Here is a 21305-nt window from a genome sequence, read left to right on the forward strand (position 1 = left end):
GATGTGTTAGTGGATGTTGACACAAATTTGAAAATAGTTGGAAAAGAAAAATCTAAGTGAAATGGAATTTTCAGATTAGCTTGGTTGAGAAGAGTCTATGGGTTATTTTAATGAATCCTGGGCCTCTTAACATAGAAGTAATTTAAATATCATCTTAATGATCTTCATTTGGTTTGTTGCTCTAAAGCAAACTGTGCTTACTGGAAAGATCTCCATTAAAGCCATATGTTCTTTTCTTTTGAACTGCAGCTCACCACAGCCACCTTGGACGGCAAACTCCGATTGTTTCTACCCTGATACTCGCCAGCCTGTGGAGCCTTGGCCGTGGTACTCTGAGAATAATGACTTGCTGAGAGAAAGGAGACTGGTAACTGGCCAGAAGCAAGTGGCAGAATATTCCCTTTAAAACTACAGTTTTCTTCTGATTTTATTTTCAGGAAGTTCCTAAAGCTGTTATAAAAGTTTTTCTGTTGTACAAGCTGTTATCTTTATCACAAAAATAAGAGTGAAAGATCACAAAAAGGAGGAGACTACTCAGACTTCATTCTAGCAAATCACCACAGAAGTGGCTTTCAAAGGTATTCTTGGGTTATTATAGGTGCATTCTATAGTGCTTTGCCAGAGAGGGACCACTTTAGTCTAGACTGAAAATGCAAGTAAAATAAAAAGTGTTCCATTTTTAATGCTAGATCTGTTTGTGACAAATTTTTAAATTATTCTGAAAGAAAGAAGAATTGTATGTCTTTCTGAAATTCCATTAGAGTCCTTCTGCTATACTTCTTTGGGGTTACTGGAAACAGCATGGATGTTGTTTGAAGGCAGAATTTTAGTGGTTTACTATTTATACTACATTCTGTAAATTTCTTAGGGAATATGTGATAAATGTATTCTCTTTGAAATAAACTATTTCTCTCTTTTAAATTTTAAAAACTTTTAAATATTTTCAAAAATGTTAAAATAATATGAAAATAAAATTATCAGAAAAAAAAGTTCATTTCTTGTATTATTCCTAGGTTTCTTGTCTTGCTCTTAGAGAAGACTTTTTAGACAAACTTTTGTTTTTAAGCTAGACATTCTCACTCTTCATTGACATTAGCTAAGAGTAGTGAGAATGTATGTGGCTGGTGAAAGGAGACGTAGTTTTTATTTTCCTTGCAAAATTCTGCTGCCTTTTTAAAGATAAATTTGCCAGAACAGAATTGATTAATCAGATTACCTAAAAAATGAAAGGAGCTGTTACCCTCACTTTAACACCAATCAGTAAAGCCAGATCACTTTCAGTACTGTAAAGAATGTTTTATTTAATAGATATCCTAATTTATGCATATAATATTTAGTATAAGTACATAAATTTATTTCTGTAAGTTGTTTAGTTTCCACTAAACATTCTTTTGTAAAAAATTTAAGTTTTTTGCTGAACAAGATCATACACTGGTAGGATACTCTGTATGATATCCAGGTATTCTCAAGAATACAATGGTCTCATCAATGACTATAGATAGGAATGTAGTGCAGCCAGATCATACTCATCAGAACTCTGAATATCAGAATAAGGTTTTGCATGATCAAATCAAATGTGGAATAACTCACTTTATAATACTTTTAAAATACTTTTCCAGTTCAAAATCAGGCTAATGAAGAAATCATCCTCTATGTTGTGGCTGAGTGCTGGTATGCTACACTCACAAATTATCAGCAAAATTCAAATTTTAATTTCCACCACAGGTATCTTCAGAATGGTCTTCTTCAAACTTAATTTAGCTATTTTTCTCATCTGCATGCTCTGAATTCCACATCAAGAGTCACTATCAAATACAGAGCATAACTGCATTTGAAAGTGTTTCTTAGCCATGAGTTGCAACTTAGTAGTGACTGACTCTGCAGGAAAATTGAAACATCTGCTGAAGAGGTGTGAAGTGTAATTATTACTTTTTTAAAAAAAGGCCCCACATTTTTGTGACAGAAGGGCTGTCAAGCCCTGTCTCAAGCTTAGGCAGAGGCCACACTTAGAAAAACTATTCATTCTAGCTGGGAGCATGGAGGTTGTCACAATCCCCATTGGACTGAAAGAAAAGGGAAATACTTCAATTTTCTAGGTCTCTTACCTTTTAGAACTAGCTGCTGTTATTACCCAGTCAGACAGTGTGTATCCCCCAAACCACCCTAATCTTGAGCTAGTTTGATCTCTGAAGGAGGAACTCTTCTTCCAAACATAATGTATTATCTCTCTTTCCATAAAGTGAGACTCAGATGTATGCTTCTTTTTGGTTACTTTTATCAAGGACTTTTTCTGGATAGAAAAGTTCCTTGTGGCATTTTGGCTATGACCACAGCATCATCAATCCATGCTGAATAGAGACATTCATCAGTTCAGCCCTTGCAGATGTGAAGCTCTTCCATAGCCCAAGAATGTGTTAACCCCTTTTTCCCTCAGGGGAGACAGAGAATCTGCCCTACCACACAGGCACTAGAAAGTTTCAAATGGAAATTCACTGTAATTTTTTTCCATCTTAAAAAAAGAAAAAAAAATCCCCCCTGGACTCCTCATAAATGCTTGAATGCTTGTGGTTTTGAGAATGGAAAACTTTAGCTGACACACTTCAAGTTTGGCAAAGTTAAGTGGTTGAAAGAAGATTTTCTAATGGGAAATAGGAAGAAAAAACTGTTGTGGATGGTGTTTACCATCTTATAATATTACATTTAGAGTTTTCATAATCACTAGAATTTTCATAATCATAATCATGAGATCTCTTTGACAGAAGAACACAGGGGGCATACTTAATTACTAAAGAGATAGAGTCATAAGAGTGTATCCAGAGAAACACCATCTATATACCTTTGTGTTTTTAACAGGCAAACCTGATAGTTTATATGTTCATTTCCATTCTAAGGACAAAGCTATTTGAAACTAGAAAGTCCCAAAAGCAGATAGGAAAGATTCTTGGTTAGCTAAGGTGGATAGCATGTTTTATCTAAAAAAAAAGAAATTGACACAAATAGATGCAAGTGTAAATAATTAAGAGGTCATTTTAAGGAATTTTGAGTATGCTTTCAGACTTCTTTTAGAAAAAAAAAAAAAAAATACTTCCAAACAGCTTCAGAAAATCAAGTCTTGCTTTGAAGGAATATGTACCAATATGTGAGGAAAACAGCTGGCAGAAAAATAGTCTAGTTTCACTAAATATCTGCTCTGTCATGTGTCCTTAAATGTCCTATATACTAGGGAGAGGAGTGCTGTTCTTGTGACTTTCTCTGTGCTGTTATGTGGGGACTTTCCCAGCTGAACATCCACCAAATGCCACAGCTACCAAATACCATTCTGCAGCAGTTTTTTTCCTGGTGCTTTAAAGGTCAGAAAGCACAGCAGAGTGGCCAGCATTATTCTGAAGCAGATGCTGTTGAAAACTGGGATTAAGTGGTTTGCAAAATATCAGGTACTACCCAGTTTTCTGTATAGAATCAAATATATGGGCAAGCTTGGGGTGCATCATTAGGAGGAGGGGAAGATCAAGCCCACAAACTTTGTTTTCTCTTGGCCTTTTCTATTTCAATAATTCACCATGAAAGAAGTGCTTTTTGGATGTATTCTCCAAGACTATATTGTTTCCCATTATACATGATGATTGCATTTAGATACAAAGTTATATAACCTTGGAATATCTGGAGGTAGTCAGCAGCGCTTATTCTTTTCTTTCTTCCATTATTTTTTCATTTAATTATACCAAATTATCTTTTCAGAACTGTGTTGTGGCTTTATTTTCCCTTTTTAAAAATGAATACATCTATTTGTCTCATGGTATTTTATTGCAGAAAGAGAAAATAGCAACAAAATACATAAAACTGTTTTAAAAAAATTGGCACATGCCTAATAAATAAAAATGAAGTGGTAGGGAATTTCTGTTAACATCTAATTTAGGATGCCTTGCTTCAATGCATGACTGGCAGTCCAAAACCATGGAGCAACAGAAACTAAAGACTAAACTAGGACCTGCCCTGAAATCCTTGAAAGTTTGAAAGTGAAATCTCTTTTAAGGACAATGTAAAACGTTGTTTTGGGAGATACTGCTTTTATCTTATTTTCTACATTGATCTTCTACCCACTAGCATTCCCATGATCAGTTAAGCTAAATTCTGCTCTTCAGAATTCTGCACTTCATTAAAGCCAGAGTAATTCTACTTGTTTTTGTGAACAAGGTGCTGCTGGAAGTGGACTCTGTCTCAGGCATTTTAATAACTTTGAAGGGGAAACAGCATACTTGTGTTAATAACAAATTTTTGGTGACAAAACGGTATAGAGTCTAAAAGCTGGATACACCTGTGAAGGCCTTCAGAAGTCACTGATGTCCTGTGTTTACTGTTTTATGTTAAATCTCTGTGCTTGATGGGAATATAGTGTCTTTAACTAAAAAAACCCCAAAACCCCACTTTCGTTCAAAAATTAGTGTTGAACTGAAGATCTGTCTTATGTATATTTTCATGAAAACTGAATATTGCTCAAGGAACATACTAGACCAGAGTAAATGATGTGACATAAATTAGATTTATAGCTATGATGAATTTGATTTAACAAAGCAATATACATTCCATTCCCAGATTAATACCTTCCAAATTGGTTTTATGTTGTGTCTGAAATGAAATTAGCCACAATTAAATATTTCCACTGCCTTAGTTAATGTAAACAAATGAACTCATACCTTCCCTTCTGTTCAAACAACAGAGAGTTTTTGATTTCTTTGATTTAGTTTTCCTGATGAAAATACATTCCAAAGCACAAAGGTATTGTAAAATAATGTGACAATTAGCTTGCTTCTGCCATCCAGTCACAGAAGGGAAGCCATCTCCAAAGACCAGCCCACCAGCCCAAAGCATTTACTTCTCAGTCATTCATGAAAGATGTTTGTCTAAACTGCTGGTCAAAACCTCTGGTGTCAGAGATTTCACAGCCTCCCCAGGAGAGAAATCCCCTTGGTGCAATTTAAACCCATTATTCTCTGTCTTAATCTATTAGGTACAGAGGATAATTCATTACCTTCTTGTTTTAGCAATGCTCTACATAGTTGATAGTTGTTATCGTGTCTCCTCTCAGACTTCTCTTTTCTACTTTAAAGAAAGGCAGGTCATTCCATCTGCCTTCAAAGGTCATGTTTTCCAGACCTCTGTTAATTTTTGCTGTTTTCTGAGCTTCCTGTAGCCCCATATTATTCTTTCTGGCAGTGCTCTCAAAAGTTTACATCAGAATGTGCTGTGCCAGTGCTGTGGAGGGTGAAGGCCTGTCTTGGTGCCTCTTAAATATGGCTCTCACAATTTGGCATTCTACTGTGCTTTTGAGTTTGTCCAGAGATATGTGGCATTACTGACTCATATCCATCTCCTAGGTTTGCTGGGTCTTTCATTTCAGCTAATTTTTCCAACTGGCCACTATCACACTGCATTTTGATCCTGTCCTCCAAACTGCCTCCAGCCCTTCTGTTTTTATTATTATTTTCTGTTAATCAGATCAATAATGATTCCAGAGGGTAGAGAAAGTGGATTGCCTGCTGATTTGGCTCCTAGGTTATATATTCACTGCCAGAGAAGGTATTATTTTTATTTCACTTGCTCTACATTGCTCATGCTCATGAGAGAAAATATTTAGTGGAATGTAAATGTACCTGAAATTACTGCCCCCCCCCCTGAAGTCTGGGCACTTCAGCCATTACTGATGCTGTTGAGGAAAACAAATTTTGTCATTTTTACTTTACTATTTCATGGTGAAAATTTCCTCTTCCTTCACTCATCTGGACTTTGTGTAGGGACATAAATCCTCTGCTATAAAAAACAATCCTGCACATATTTATGTGCAGACATTTTAGTTTTATCTGAAGGCATGGGCTTTGAAACACTGTTGGTCTCACTCTCTTTTTAGGTTCAAGGAGGCTCATACAAATTACAGAATAGTTTGTGTTGAAGTGAACCTTTAAAAGGCACTTAGATCAGCCCTCCTGCCATGAGCAAGAACATCTTCAACTAAATCAGGTTTCTCAGAACCCCACACAGCTTTATCTTGGGTGTTTCCAGGGTTGGGGCATTTATCACCTCTCTGGACAATCAGTTACAGTGTTCCTACCATGAGAAAGGCAACTGATGCTCGGACCAGCTATGCTGCCCAAAATGACTTCATGATTGTCTTACACTGAATCCCTCCAGTCATTTGCAAAGAGTGGTTCCTCATTTGCACTAATAGAATTAAGGTGGGTTAAATCTATGACTTTACTTCTCTCTAAAGTCATTGTAGTGAGGTAGCTTCTGCTTGGGTGTGTTGATTCAGCCTCAGAGAATTATCGTCTTTTAGAAGGGACAGGAGAAGAACCACAAACTATTATTATTCTCATCTTCAAGATGGCATTTTCTGATGTTTTATGCAGCTTGTATGTAAAGGCTACATTGTGCCACTGCAGGACCTACTGGACCTACTGGAAGTTCCTGGATACTGCTTCTCTCATTAGCTGTCTCAAGGATAGAGGGCTTGGATATTATTGCATAATATGTCTCTGAATGGTTGAATTAAGAGAAGAAAAGGAATATGCAATTTTCTTGAAGCCAGAAGAAAAATGAAAGCTATGTGAGGTAAGCAATTTTCCCATTGTTTCAGGCTCTTTGTGTGGCAATTAATAAAAGCAAAGGATAAAAGTTAAACTGATTTTTCTTCACCTTGTTTTAGTTTAAAAACAGGACAAGAGCTCAAAGGTCTGAGTCTCATTAGTCTAAAGTCCTAATCCAACATTTTTTTAGTCTCTACATGAAAGAAGACTTCTAGTCATCTATCAGCATCACTCAGCATGTTTTTGCTTGGGACCTGTGATGTGGGCAATTACAGGGAGAAAACTTTGGCATGGCCTGATCTTCCTGATACATTCCATTATTTTAAGCCACAGTAAATATGAAAAGGGTTCACTGTAATTTTGTTTGAGTACTTCCCATTTGTCTGTGGGGTCTGTAAGGGCAAACTTACCCTAGAGCCATCTTGTAACACGAGCTGTGAAAAGTAAACACATAGAGTAATATAGTTGTGGTTCTGCTTCCATGCTGTTACTCAGAGATCTGCCAAAATGCCTGGATGGACCATTTTTTACTTTCCCAGGGCAACACCTGCCCCTAAATTTACCATTTAAGCTCTCACTTTGGAAGAGAGAGATGTCTGTGTGTAGTTTACTGCCCCACAGTGCCCAGAAGTGTCTTGTTTTACCAGTTTGTAAATAGGGCTCACAGGCAGCTGCCAATCCCTGGGTAGAAAGCCTTGCCTCATGTCTGTGCTTGCTGACTAGCCAATCCCAAAGCCAGGCCTCGGGGGAGGATGCTGGTTTCAGGTAATAACAATCCCAAAAAGAAGGAGACCAGAGGCTGAAATTGCTTCTGGCCCAACGCCACACGCTTGGCAAGGGTTGCATCAGGGGTGAACCTGACTTAATGTATACAAAACACACTCTCCACAGTCAGAGATAAAAAGACATCTTGAGGAAAGGAAATAATATCAGAAAAAGTGAATGAAATGCCTTCTACCCTTTGTGATCCTGGGCTGTGAAAAACACAGCTGCAAGGAGCACCTCTTCCTTTCTCTAGTTGAAACCATTGTGATCAGTGGTCTGACATGGTGGAACATTTCATTTTTCCCATTATTCCTTTTTGCTCCCACCCATGAAGTCATAACATTAAATATATTCAAGTGAAGCATGATGTGTAGCAATGGTATTCAGTAAAGGAAAATTATCTTTCTAGTTCACTCATCCAAAAGCTTTTCCATTCACTGCATTTTTTGTTTGATTGTTTGCTTTTTTATCTCAGGATAGTAAGCTGCCCTGAAAGGACACAAAATTATGTAATAAGACAGTGGTAATAAAATAATTTCCTGGTTCATTCAAGAGACATACCAATGTGTTTTATTATTCTTCTTAATAAATATTTATGTATTTTTATTTTCCATATTGCCAGTTGATACCTTAATACAAATAAATTTTATCACCTCACTTTTAAGCACCTACTAAGATGGTTTGCATGCTAAGAAAAAGCAGAGCAATCTAAGATGGAGTGATTTTAATAAAGACTGTAAGGGTGATATGAAAGCAACATGGTTTGGGTGGAGGAGACTGAAGATTTAAGACATTTTTCTTCCAAGTGTGGACATCCACTAAGGAAAATGAAGTTGCACACCCATTATATATGTCATAATATACACACACCATCATCATCCTTAACAGTCTTTTGGCAGACAGACTGGAAAAGCATTTTGAAGTTAATAAATGACAACAGTAACTAACACCTAGCAATATCCCTGTGAATTTCATATTCATTGTGTTGGCAATACATTACTTACGAAGACACCTATAAAATATAATAAGGAAGGGAAAAAACTTCCTCCCAAAGGGAAACCTGTAAGAAGGGTGAGGTTTCCTCCTGTAGTTGTTTTTCCAAATTCCTTTCCAGTAGGTTGCCAAATTATGTGAATGATACAAGAACTTCAATTCCAAACCTTCTCAAAGATTCCTTAGGAACTATACTGACTGTATTTTCTCTAAAAGAAGCAGAAGAAATGATATTAAAAAAATAAACCTGGATAAATGAATAATTTTATCAAGGTCAAATGTTACCAAGGCCAAATGTGATAGCAAAAGCTCTAGCCAAAACAGAAAGGATTTTTTTCTGATAATACTGAATCCAGGTTCATAGGACCCTGACATCAGGTAACCCACTGAAGAGTTTTCCCCATAAAACTGGCCTTCAGTGTAATAGAAATATTTCTATAAAAAGGATGAACAAAGTGAAATTAGTTGTTACAGCCACTTCTTCCCTATCCTAACTCCTTCACTGATATTCAGTTGGAAAAACTTCCTAACATAAAAGTCTGTATTCAAACGCAATGCCAGAAAAAGACATTCTGAGCTTTCCTGGGTCTCTTGACCCTTGACAAGTTACATGCTTGTCTGCCTATGCTTTTGCAATTTGCCATTCACTGCAAAGAGGACTCTTGTAGAACCCTTTATTTTGAGTAAAAAAGGACTCAAATGAAATGCCTGAGGTTCCAAAACGTGTCCTTAGAATTTTTTTCCTTGAGGAATAGACCTCTGCAGAAATTCAAAGCTCAAGTCACATTTAACTCCTGTTTCCCTCACCCTTCCGAAACTAAATTAACATACAGCCCCAGCCATGGTGCTGACAAAATGAGAATCTCTTCCCAGGAATAGTATTGTTAAAAGGGCTTTGTTCTAAATGAGGACAAAGGGCAGACGTTGGGGTTTATTTCCCAACATGAGGGGATTTCCAGGAAATTCTACTTCATGAAAGAAAAAGAGAAGCTCTGCTCTCATTGCTTTTCCTGTCTGGTTTGTAGGCAGACAGGCTGCCTGCCTCCATATCCCTTCTGTTCATAATAGGAGGGAATGTAGGAAGATGGTTAATTGACAAGACAGATACCTGGGAAGGGGATCCCCAAAATCCCAGGTGCGGTCTAGGAAACAGTGAATAGCTACCCTTAATCCCAAGCAGTATAAGGAACAGTAGACCCTGGAAGTCTGAAAATCAAAATTACTGGATGGGTAAAGAGCTCACCATAGAGCCCACTGCTTGGCCCCGCAGCTAGGCCTTATGGTCAGGAAAAGAAGCTTGGAGACTGGTGACGCTGCTTACTCACCATGGAGTAGCCTGGGACACCTGAAAAAACCAAGAGCCTCCAGAACCCTGGCATCTACTTGGAGATCCTGAGCAAAAAGAGAGAGGTGAAGACCTCAAATGTGTCTTTTGCCAGGACACATACAGGGAAACCAGGAGTCCAAACTATAGCTGGGCTGAAATGACAAAACAGCAGCCAGTCTTCTTCCTTTTCTCATGGGAAATTGTCTCCATGAAAAATTTCCACCAGAGCTAGTTAATCATCCTGTATCAGCAAACTCCAGAAATGCACAGGATTAGAAGGTGCTAGGAAAAACAGTGCTCATTTGCTCTGACAAGATGTGTTTACAAGTCCAGTCTAAAAAATGTCTTGCTACTCCACTCGTTCAGAGGATAAAAATCTGCTGGTCTTTATGCAGTTTAAAAAAAAAAAAAAAAAAAATATTCAATTGCTTTTCTTTCTACTAGTGTTCTCTTAGATGGTCTGAAATCCTGAATTTCCAGGCTGGGAATAAAGTACACTCATCAGCTCATTCTCACTTCCAATCTGTATTTGCTGAAGAACAAGAGATTCTAGTTTTTTATATTTTTGTCCCATAAATCATTTTCTGTTAAACCATTTATCATTTTGATGGAGGTTTCAATTAGAAGATGAGGTTATGACTAGACTAACTGGCAAAATCCCAGTGAAAATAGTAAATTCAGGATGCATCTTAATGCATAGCAACTGCATGGGATCTCCAGGCTACAAGAAGTATAATTTCTCAGTGAAACCCCCTGGACAGCTGCTAGATCTGGCAGATCACTTTATATTCGAGTGGCTTAAATTCAATAGCAGAACCACAGCTTCAAATTGTATTGACTTGGTTTTGCTGAACAAAGAAGGAAGTGGGAGAAGCTTTCCCTGAGCCCAACTGCAGTCTTAAGATCAATTACTTGCAATTAAAACCTGTCTCTTATGTTACTCCAGAATCCATTCCCTGTTTTCTCCCTGGAGACCACAGACCACAGGGGATCCACAAGGCTTGCTCAGCCCATGGCCATGCCCGAGAGAGCCAAAGTCTTTGGGACAAGCCAGCCATGGCACTGACACATTGTCCTGGCAGTCTGCAGAGTGTCTGCCTGCAATGTCAGCTGGGATAAGGCTATGACAGATTTGTGGGATGTCTGGGGCAAATCTCATATGACTTATCAGGACTTGGGATATCCAACAAAGTACAGGCAAGCACATTGGATCGATGTTGCTATCTGAAATTTTTGTGCTGTTCCTTGCTGGAACAGTGCTGCTCTGCTTCTTTTGCTTGGGAGAATATCTTGTTTCTCAAGCCTCTGTCCTCAAAAGCTGATGAGAAAAGACCCTCCTAAATTTTTTTGCTGTGACGTTCTTTGGGAAGATTTAAATATGAAATGCCAAAAAAGCAATGCATGCATGCATGCAAAAAAAGAAAGTAACTTCCAGTTCCAAATGTGGAGGGTGATAATGAAGTTCACGTAACATATGGGAAACAGTACTGCTCTGTTTAGCCCTTGGCTTGAAATGTAGACTCCATGGTGCTTGCTATGCAAACAATGCTCAGTTGATCCATCAAAACAAAATCATGGCCATATATAATACTAACGATTAAATGCTTATTCTCCAAGATCACATAACATATGGCTTTGTGCTAGAACGTACACAGTCCCAAAGGACATTATGTGAATATAGAAGATTATTGACTCATGATGCCCCAGTTGTGTTCTCTGGCAACATCTCTTCAAGAGCACAGAGACACATACATAAGTATGAGGGCTCTAATGGGATTTTTCCCCCCTTCATCTTAAGGCATTACTGCCAGCTGTGTTCGGGATCTTTATTTGCAAAATTACACATATTGGTAACTTTGAACTCTGGGTTGCATTGATGATCTAAGAAGCCAGATAGAAGGATGAAATAGTGACACATTGCAGCAGTGTTGAAAACAAAATTTTTTTCATCCTGTTTTTCATGATGCTTTTCTTCTGATATTTAATATCTTCATAGGATAATAAATAAAGGATGGGGCAAGAATAGCTTGCCTTGATTTGTACAAATCCTAAGAAATACTGTTGGTGATAGACCTAGACTTTTCAAACCTGCATCCTCTTACTGTTTTGGCTTCTTCTCAAGGACTATTTTATTTCACTTTTCTTGGACTCTCCTGTCCTCTTGCTACCTTTGTTTTACGTCATGCATGTCTCTTTTATAATTCCTGTTAGACCTGCTTGGCAACTAGGAAACCTTTTATTTGCTGAGTTTCTGATGGTCCCCACAATTCTCCTTCTGTACTTCCTCTTCCTTTGGCAGCTCTTCAGGGATCTGGGCCCTGGTGCAGATGTGTGGGCTCTGCTGTTTTCCACCAGAGTGGAGGTGCACTGAGGTAGGATGATGTGATTGCAACAGGAGTCCAGGCAGGTTCTCTGAGGTCCTGGGAGGCAGAGAAGGAACAATATCTGTCCTGGATGGGAGTGATGGCAGCCAGGGTCTGACAAACAGGCAGTAAGTGCACATTAGTAAGTGCACAAAGGTACTAAAGTCTCTTACCAAGAGAGAGCAGTGTGCCAAATGACTCCTCCTTCGAGGGAGGACTCACTGCCTGGCTGGAATCCTGGCTGCAGAACTCTACACCCAATACCCGGAGTCACCTTTATTCTTCCCACCAAAGATTGCCATCTCTCCAGGCATATTTAACACCTGAAGCCCAGTGTGGAAACTGCATTTTTTCAAATCAAAGTTGGGTTAGCAGGATTTGCATAATATTTTGTACACAAACCTTGTCTTGTCAATCGTTCATTCTGAAGTGTGTCAGTCTAAATACAGGCATTGTAATAGGTCTTTTTTTCTTTTCTGCACTGCTTGTGTGTGTAAATAAACAGTATGGAATATGTAAATGGTACAGATGACTTATAAACTGCAGCTATTTCATACAACCTAGTCCTTAGATTGGATGAAAAATTAAATTTCAGTAAATTCAATTCTTCATCAAACTTAGTCCTTAGATTGGTTGAAATTTTGAAAATCAGTAAATTTAACTCTTTTAGCAGATAATTGTTCTGTCTTAGAGGTCTTCCTCTCTGGTTTACATATGTATTTTAGCAGGAATAAATAAGAACTAGATGAACACCTGCTTCCATGTTAGTCTGTTGCTAAATGTACAGGAAGAAACATCAGTGTTAAAAATCCCAGAGTTTAAAAAAACACTGTTTTCATGCTCAACAGTTTCTGATTAAGGCCTTATTTTTTTTCAAATCTTGTTATTATCCTCCAATTATGTTCCTGTAAATCTCTCTAATCTGATGCATTCTGTTTCCTGCATCAGAATGCGCTGGAGAATTATTTAAGTCCTTTACTTTCCCTCACTGTGGCAGTTAACTTCCTCCACAGAGGTGTAAGTGGATGAAGGTGCAGAGCTGTTTCATCTACATAACAAACCTGTAGAAGAGGCTGGGGGAGAATCTTGGATTCATTACTCTCCCTGCAGCCGACTCTCAAGCTGCCTCCTTTCAGAGCTATCTCAGCTGCAGGGCTGTGAGTTGGCCATGTCACTGGGAAAACAACCGTGATGTTTTGTCCAGGAATTAAAAATCCCAAACTCCACAGCTGTTGATATTTTGCTTCCTAAGCCAGATTTAGGGAACGTATCAGTAGTTCATAAAGAAAATCTTTTATCTTTCCTGCCTCCTTTCAGCTAAAGCTGTAAACAGGACATGTCGTGTAATTTTTCTAAGCTGAGCTTGGCTGAGCATGGCTGCAGCTGTTAATCAAACTGAGTAAATGTAAACATCTGATTATCTAAAAAGTACAGAAAGGTATGCTTTGGTCTCAGTTGAAATCAGTCATGCTGACCCACCAGAGCATCGCAATATGTCTTCTGGGCTATCTGAATTAAGAGCTATCAGAGAGAAATCCAGCTCAGAGTTTTGGCTCTGACAGTAAAAGCAAGGCTGCAGGTGAGGCAACAGATCAACTTGCTCGGAACTTTTCAGCTCACCGGGTAAAATCTCATTTCAGGGTAAAATGTTCTACTGCTAAGACAGAAAGCTGTGTATGAAGTGCAGACATCTAGCTGGCAGGCTGCAGCGATGTGCTGGCCAGGTCAGAGATTTATACTAGCCTGCACCATGAATAGGTCACTGGCAACCTGTGGAAACAAAGCAGGTTGTACTACAAAACAAAGGAGCTGCTTTCCAGGTCCTGAGGAAAGGGCTTATGTTTGCCAAAACATTCAGAAGTATCATAAACAGCCAAATGGGGACAGACATAAGTTCTTTATCTGAGACGTTTCATCTAGTCTGCCAAGTCCTTAGCTCCTGAAACAAAGCAGCTCTGTCTTTGCTCATGCAGAGCATCCACAGCAAAAGCTAGAGGTGACTGACTGTGTCCTGTCAAGCTGCTCTCTGTGCCTACCAGGTCCTTCCCAGAGCCACACTCCTGGCACAGGCTCAGAGCCAGGGCAAGCCTAAGAGAAAGGAGGGGGCCACTGGCATGCATTGATGGCAGAGGTGATGGAGGGGTGAAGGTGTCATCCCACTGGTCTCCAGGTGCTGCTTTCTCAGAAGAAAGGCCAGTTCTGCTTGGGACATGCAAAAACAGGAATGGGAATTGAGAGCAGAAATCCAAGGGGACCCAAAGAGGGGGAGAAGTGCCAAGGCAGACAGAGAAACGCTGGTCTTTTTCAAAGCATAGGACAGGCAGCTGTGGGTGGAGGAGGGTTTGTGAGGCCATATGACTTCCCAGAGAGCTAAATCAGATTTGTGAAGGCATGCTTTGGGCTTGCGTTGGCCCCTGTATTAAATTAAATGGACCTGCCCTGATTGGCTACTTAATTCAGAGGACAAGTTGTTTCTGGACTAAAAGAAGATGGCATCAATTTTATTCATAGCTGAGTGAGGCCATTCCAGGCTCAAATGGAGACACCCAAGGGAAAAGGCAGCAAGGATCCAGTTAGTACAAGAGAGATCCTTTACTGTGGTAATCACTACCCTCACCATTCAGCTTTGCAAATGATGTTCTGAATTACAGCAGTTTACAGTGTGAATAATTTCCCCCCATCTTTTATCACTTTTTCATCATGATTATTATTTTGTCTCTGTTGATTTCCTCTCTGCATTTTTAAATGCTTCCAGACAAGCCGGTTGCCCAGCACCCTCAGCTCACATATTGTTGTATTCCCTTGGAGCAGCCGGCTGTTTCTTCACAGGGACACAGTTGGTGCTGGTTAGCGGATTTCTCTATAACAGACATTTGAGAGGATTCCTTCCTCTTTGGAAATTTTCTTTCCATTCCGAAACATCTTTCCTCTTTCTCCCTATGCTGACAGTCAGTTGAAAATGCATGCTTGCTTCCAGAAGGAGGTTGAGTTTTATCGCTTTCCTTTAGTGACTGAAGGCATATGCAGATCTCACAAGCTGAGTCCTGTATGGAGCAGCATCTTCTAAGAAAACAAAATAATACTGATAAAAGTTATAATTTTTAGAGGTGTGTGTTAAGAATCAAGTTTTATTTAATGGATGTTCTTGGATGAATCATACTATATAAATCAACACCTTAGGCTTAAAATTAGGCTTAAAAGCCAGAATGATGTTGCTTAAAATCTTATGTTGCGCTTAAAAAGAATAAAGGAAGACATAAACAAAATAAGTAGACTGGAATTCTGATCCTCAGAGCCATTATGTCCTATCAATATTAGACAAAGAATTTCAGAGCTTGAAAGAAATCCTCCTTTCTATAAAGCCCTCAACAAAAATAGGTCAACCAGGCAATTACAAGAGCTGCGGTGGGTGACTGACTCATATTAAACATGTATTTCATCTGGGCCTTGATGAAGACTTGTACTAACAGTTATGTACAAAAAGCTTCAATGTTAACAGAGTAAGAAGTAAAAATGCAACTTTTCCATCCTGAAGACCTTAACATTGAACAGGTAAATGTACCCTTAACATCATGAAAACAATGAAACTTTATGAGGTACTTAAGTCCTGTGCACAGCTTCCCTAGGGGATGAACTCAAGGTTGCTGAACAGGAGGGTGCTTTTAGAAAAGAGATGTAGTCCCTGAAGAGTATTGACTACATGACTTACTTGCCCTGTCAGAAAAGAAAGGATGTGTCTGGTTTAAACCCATGGTAGCAAACTTACAGAACCAATTAAAGAGGAAAAATAGGATTAACAGGAATTGTAAGAGGAGAAAATAGAAAGAATTCAAAATATTATTATTGCATTCTTATACCATCAGACACATTTGACTTCTGTCCTGAAACTCTAAAGCTGAGGATATCTTTGTCCTTCTGATACTAATTTTAAATAAATCTTTGAAAACTGAGAACATTTCAGAAAACTGAAGTGTGCTTATGTTCTGCCAATATTTAAGAAAAGTGCTACACTGTGTTCAGACAAACAAAACACTTGATCTGAATTAGGTCTTGGGTAAAATAATAGTCAAATTGATACAAGTATCAAATGATGGTTAAAAAACCCCAAAGCTATAAATTCTGATAGGATAATGCATGGAAAGTTATTGTTAAACAGAAATTACATACATCTTTGATGCAGTTTCTAATGAACAATGCAAATGACCAAATGATTTGCATGATGGAATGTATTTAGAGTTTGTAAAGTAATTTGCTCAGTATGGCATGATATTTGGGTTAATGCTGCAAGAAGGAACATATTTTAAATAGATTAAGGACTGTTTGTGAGATGAATCTTATAAAAACTCATTGAAAAAGTAATCATCACTGGACAGTTATTATCAATTAATTATTTAAGAAGGCACTCTGCATTGAGCCATTGTTTGACTGGCAATCTTCAGTGTATCCATAACATAGAGAAGATAATATAAAATAGATGAAATCCACCAGTGGATCAAAACTGGTGGTCTTGTGCAAAAATGAGAACACGGCAGTTGGCGAACACACTGTAGACTTATTATTAACTTGCAACATGAAACTGGAACACAGCTGAGCAGACCTAGAAGGGTAGCAGTGATTTTGCTTTGAAATTGTCAGACACTGAAGATTCAATGCTGCTATTAACCAGAAAAAGAGGAAAAAATTAGTGAACGCAGGTAAAAAAGAATACCAGAAACAATTGAAGAGATAGACAAAATATTTATATGAGAGTATTTAAACAGCTTTAATTGTTTATATTATCAAAAATATGGATCTTGGTTGCATTATTTGAATACCTTTATGTTTGGGGCAAAGCAAATATTACATTTTTATATAATCCATACAAGAAAAGATAACAAGAATCTGTAGTCATATGTTTTTAGCAGTGTTCAAGGCAAACCACCAAGGGAAGTGGTGAGCTCTTCATCTCATGCAGTCACTGAACAGCCTTTGACAGTACTGAGAATGAATGAAGTGAAAAGAATGGGGAAAAAGGAGCTCCTCCAGGACACAGCCATGGGACCTGAATGCCTTTAAATCCAACGTAACTCAGTGTTGACAGGAAAGGTGCTTGGCCATATTGCTTCACTCAGATCCCTTTTAGGAAGCAGTTTGTGAACCCTGGAAAAACCTTAAACAGTGATCTCAAAGTTGTTGATTTTTTTGAAAATGATAGTAAAACTGGTAGAATAGTAACAATGTTTCAAACAAGAAGCCTTATGTCTGTTCCCCCATCCTTGGCTCTCCAGCTGTTGGTTTTCATTAACAGAATGCAGTTATATTTGAGAAGACAAGGATCTGGGTGCTGGTGACATCCATCACCAACATTTAACCCCATATCTGCAGAATAATCCAGCGCAGTGGATAAAAGACAATGGAATTGTGAGCCATCTGCATCTATTCTAATCTTTTTGTCAGCTAGAAGTTAAAAGGCCAATGGCATCTCCTGCAACTCTGCATTAGACCAGAAAAAGCTCTAGATGGTCCTTCCTTGCTCTCTTTCATTCCCTTCTTGACTGGTGTGTCTAAAAATGTTGATTTAGGTGTAGAGGTGATTATTTCTTAAAGTGACAGAATTGTGGGAATTAGTTAGAGGCTCAGAAACACAAAACATATTTTGCTTAAATTGAATGTTAATTTGAGTTTCAAACTCAGGAAGTGCCCTTGGGATGGGTATTTTGCAGTTGGCAGTCAATTGCCTCATAACTCCCCTCAATTTATTCCTAGAAATGTTTATTGAGTGTTGGGCAATTGCTGAATAAATGATACTATTTTCTTTTAAACAGAGAGCCAGTTGCCAAAGTTGTGTCTGACAGCCAATGTAGACTTATGGGGAAATTGTAGGTCTGGAGTTTTCACCTGGACAAACAATGTTAATGGAATTTGGGAGATGAACGCTAATAGGAGTCCATTCTCATCACTAAGGTTGTGGTTATATGGAAGGGTGAATTCATAAGGGATTCAAAACCCAGGGGAAGGTAGAAAGGATATGTATTTGGGATGGCCAGTGTTTCAAACCCCTTAGAAGAGGCTGTGCACGGGTTTGAAGGTGAGCTTGCTCAGGCCCTGGGAGGCTGCAGACCTGCTGTGAAGCCCTGAGTCTGGGATAGTTTTGTCTTGGTACAAAGCACTTTTGAATATTCAAGTGTGTGTTTTGGAGTTGCTGTGCAACATATCCCTCTGGTGATGAGGAAATGCAAACCTAAATTTGGTGTTGCAATCCATGATGTCGTGGGAACATTATATGGTGAGGTGCATATCTGCTTTGTGGTCCTCTTTTGAGCAGAGCCTGTCATAAGAGGATGATAAAGTTTTGAATAGTCCTTGTACCGGGATTTAATTGGGTTACTCTCTTCATGGAGTCTACTCCTTTTTCTTTTCTAGCACGAGTGAGTCACTTATGCCATCTGCTTTATTCTTTCATGTGGGGTACCTGAAAAGTAAATTTTACTTCTACAGCTTTCTTGACAACAGAAAAGGATCAGAGTTTTTAAGGCCACTTTAAACATATTTTCTTGAAGTGCTGTTATTTGAAAAAAATAAATTTGTATAAGCTGGCACCTTTTTCCCAGTTGTAATAATTTACAGGCTCTTCATGGGTTTTGGTCTCTGTGCAGCATGCCTACAGGGTCATTTTTCGCCAGAACTGGGAAAAAACACTGAGAACCAGACTGTACTTGCCACCTCCTGATGGCAGGGTTATTTTAAGAAACTGTTAAATGCTAGGAACATGCTGCTGGTTTTAGTTGTTTCTGAGAAAAATGAAGCTTGTCCTTGAGGAATTTGTTCTGTTACTCAGAATAATGTTAGTGAAGATATGATTCATCCTTTTTCTGGCTGAGAATCTAGTCATTCTCCACAAAATGACCTCTGAGATGTGTGTCAATAACCTCAGATCTCAGCAGGGCTTCATTCTGTCCTGTGGATGACACAGCACAGAGAGAACGTGAGGGGTCTGCCAGATCCTGTGCACCAGCATCAGGGAATGCTGCACATGGTGCACTTTTCCATGCAATAAATAAATACACTCATTGTGGACCACAGATTATTTTACTGCCATTAAGGTGCACAGACCATTTTAAGGTAGTGTACTGTACCTGCAATTCACAGGATCATTCCTGATGTAAAGAACGGGTCAAGACTAATCCTCTCTTCTGCATTGTGTGCCAAAAACCAACAGTAAACAACTACTGCTCTGACTCTGCAACATATTTTTGGGGGCAATACTGAATTCTGTTCTCCATCTCCTCTTGAATTTCTGCTCTCTTTTCAATGTGGTGAGACAATTGTCCAGGAGCACTGCGTTAGGCAATATCAATTTTAGACAGGATGAAAAATGATTGAGTATTGCACTATCAAGGGGAAGCAAAGTTAATACAGCAGAGGAAGAGTTAATTTCTGCCCAGAGCAAAGGTACTGAAATTGAAGTAGACAAATTCATTTACTTTATATAATTTCATAACAAAAAATGAAGCCAGAGGGAATGCCATTTTGCCATAGATTCTCAGTGAACTATGGCTCATTAATTACTTTATGTTGCTTGGCAAGGTCTGTTTACACGTACAGAAATTCAGCTAATTCAATGAGTCCCTTCTCTCCTCACAGACATCTCAGTATTCCTGCCTATCTGACCATGCCCTGTGGGTTTGCCATCTGGGTGCTGTATACAGAGCTGAGCACATTTGCTTATTTGAGGAGGAAAATACCCTGTTGAGATGCATTCCAGCAACACTGTCAATCGTATTTCAGGCTACTTCAGGCCAGGCTTGAAAATATTTCACCATGAGTCACTCCACCTTTTCTATGTTTTTATGAGACCAGAGATCGAAATCATGGAACTCAGTCTAGGATTGTTTGAAATGCCAGATTTGAAGAGTATGGTGGAAATCTCCTTTTGTCCAAGCCGTGGCTCTTTCAAACCTTTTATTTTGACGTAGACTAAAATAATCTTTCCAAAACTTCTTCCTACTTGCATAATTCCCAAGGTACTTTGCTGTCCCTGATCCATGAGGATATTGCACCTTTGTGCTGGACAACAGGTGATGGAGGAGAGCGGGAGAGCACTTGATCATCAGTCTGGAGCCTTGGAACACTTCCTGCATGCTTTGAAGGTCCAGCAGAAGACTGTGGAGTAGCTGACAATCAGATTGGGGTTGCTCATGAGCAGATTGGTATTTCCACTCTGACAGGGACCAAGGGTGCCCTGGGATGAGGACTGCACCTCTCTGTTTGCTCTGCTGTGTAATGACCTAGTGAGGTCACAGTGACCTCTTCCATTGCTGATTTAAAGTTAATTCAGCACTGATAATATTTACATATTGTATGTTACATGTTCACTTTTTTCATACAATCAAGTCTTTATTAATGCTGAACTTGCCATGGTATTTCACAACACATTCTGTGTATCTGCAGTGAAGTGGTCCATTTATGATAATATAAGCAGGCAGATAAATGCAAATACCCAAACAAATACTTTCCTAATCCTTTATGGCTTTCAGTAAACTTTGGGTTTGGTTTAAAGAGACTTACTTGTAATTCCCAAATGGTTTTCCATTGTGATTGCACTCAGACTTGATAATTTTCCCTTTATTATGAGAACAAACCATTGAGACAAAAGTCATCCCAGGATGTGGTCTTACCCAAACCAGCAGTTGGTATTATTTCCAGTGTATAGTTCAAAGTACACAAATCACCAGTTTAAAACTATAGCTTAAAATTCCATTCCAAGCTAAACACTAAATATTACATTCACTTTACTCAAGATGTGTTTCCTCAGCAGCACAGGAATATAGTCTTGACTTGGTCTCCCATTTCCATGAAATTCTTTGTTTAAGCCATTCCACAGTGATTTTTTTGGCAAGGAGCCAAGTAAACAAGTGAATGAATTGCTAGCGAATTTTTGACCACACTGCATGGTAAATGATCTCAACTTTATTCCCATTTTTAGATCTTTACATGATTTTTATGCAAAAGAAGATTGTTTAGAAAGCCCCATTTTCACCTGTGCTCTCTGAACAGACACACACACACACATAGAGTCATTTGTGGGATTTCAAGTCAATGTTTCAGCCAGTGAAACTTCAGGGAAGCACAGCTCTTCATCTTAGGAAAAAACACTGTGATGTGACACTAGACTAATACTTAATACATGCAAATTCTAATCACAAACCCGTAGGTGGTTTTTTTTCACCTGAAACATTGAGGATTCTCCATTAATGGCTTCCTCAGATTTCAAGGAGGCTAAAAATGCAGCTGCTG

At 38.7% G+C, this 21305-nt stretch overlaps 1 protein-coding gene across 1 annotated transcript in view; it reads left to right on the forward strand.

Moving 5' to 3' along the window:
• The window catches only part of WDR27 (WD repeat domain 27), an 88086-nt gene extending 87582 nt beyond the window's left edge, over positions 1 to 504 (forward strand). Inside the window, exon 24 of the mRNA XM_066314360.1 lies at positions 250 to 504. Coding sequence (XP_066170457.1) covers positions 250 to 297 — 48 coding nt within the window. The 3' untranslated portion in view covers positions 298 to 504. The remainder of the gene's footprint in view (positions 1 to 249) is intronic.
• Positions 505 to 21305: the final 20801 nt, after the last annotated feature.

This window comes from Sylvia atricapilla, chromosome 3 (assembly GCF_009819655.1).
Source record: "Sylvia atricapilla isolate bSylAtr1 chromosome 3, bSylAtr1.pri, whole genome shotgun sequence".
NCBI lineage: Eukaryota > Metazoa > Chordata > Aves > Passeriformes > Sylviidae > Sylvia > Sylvia atricapilla.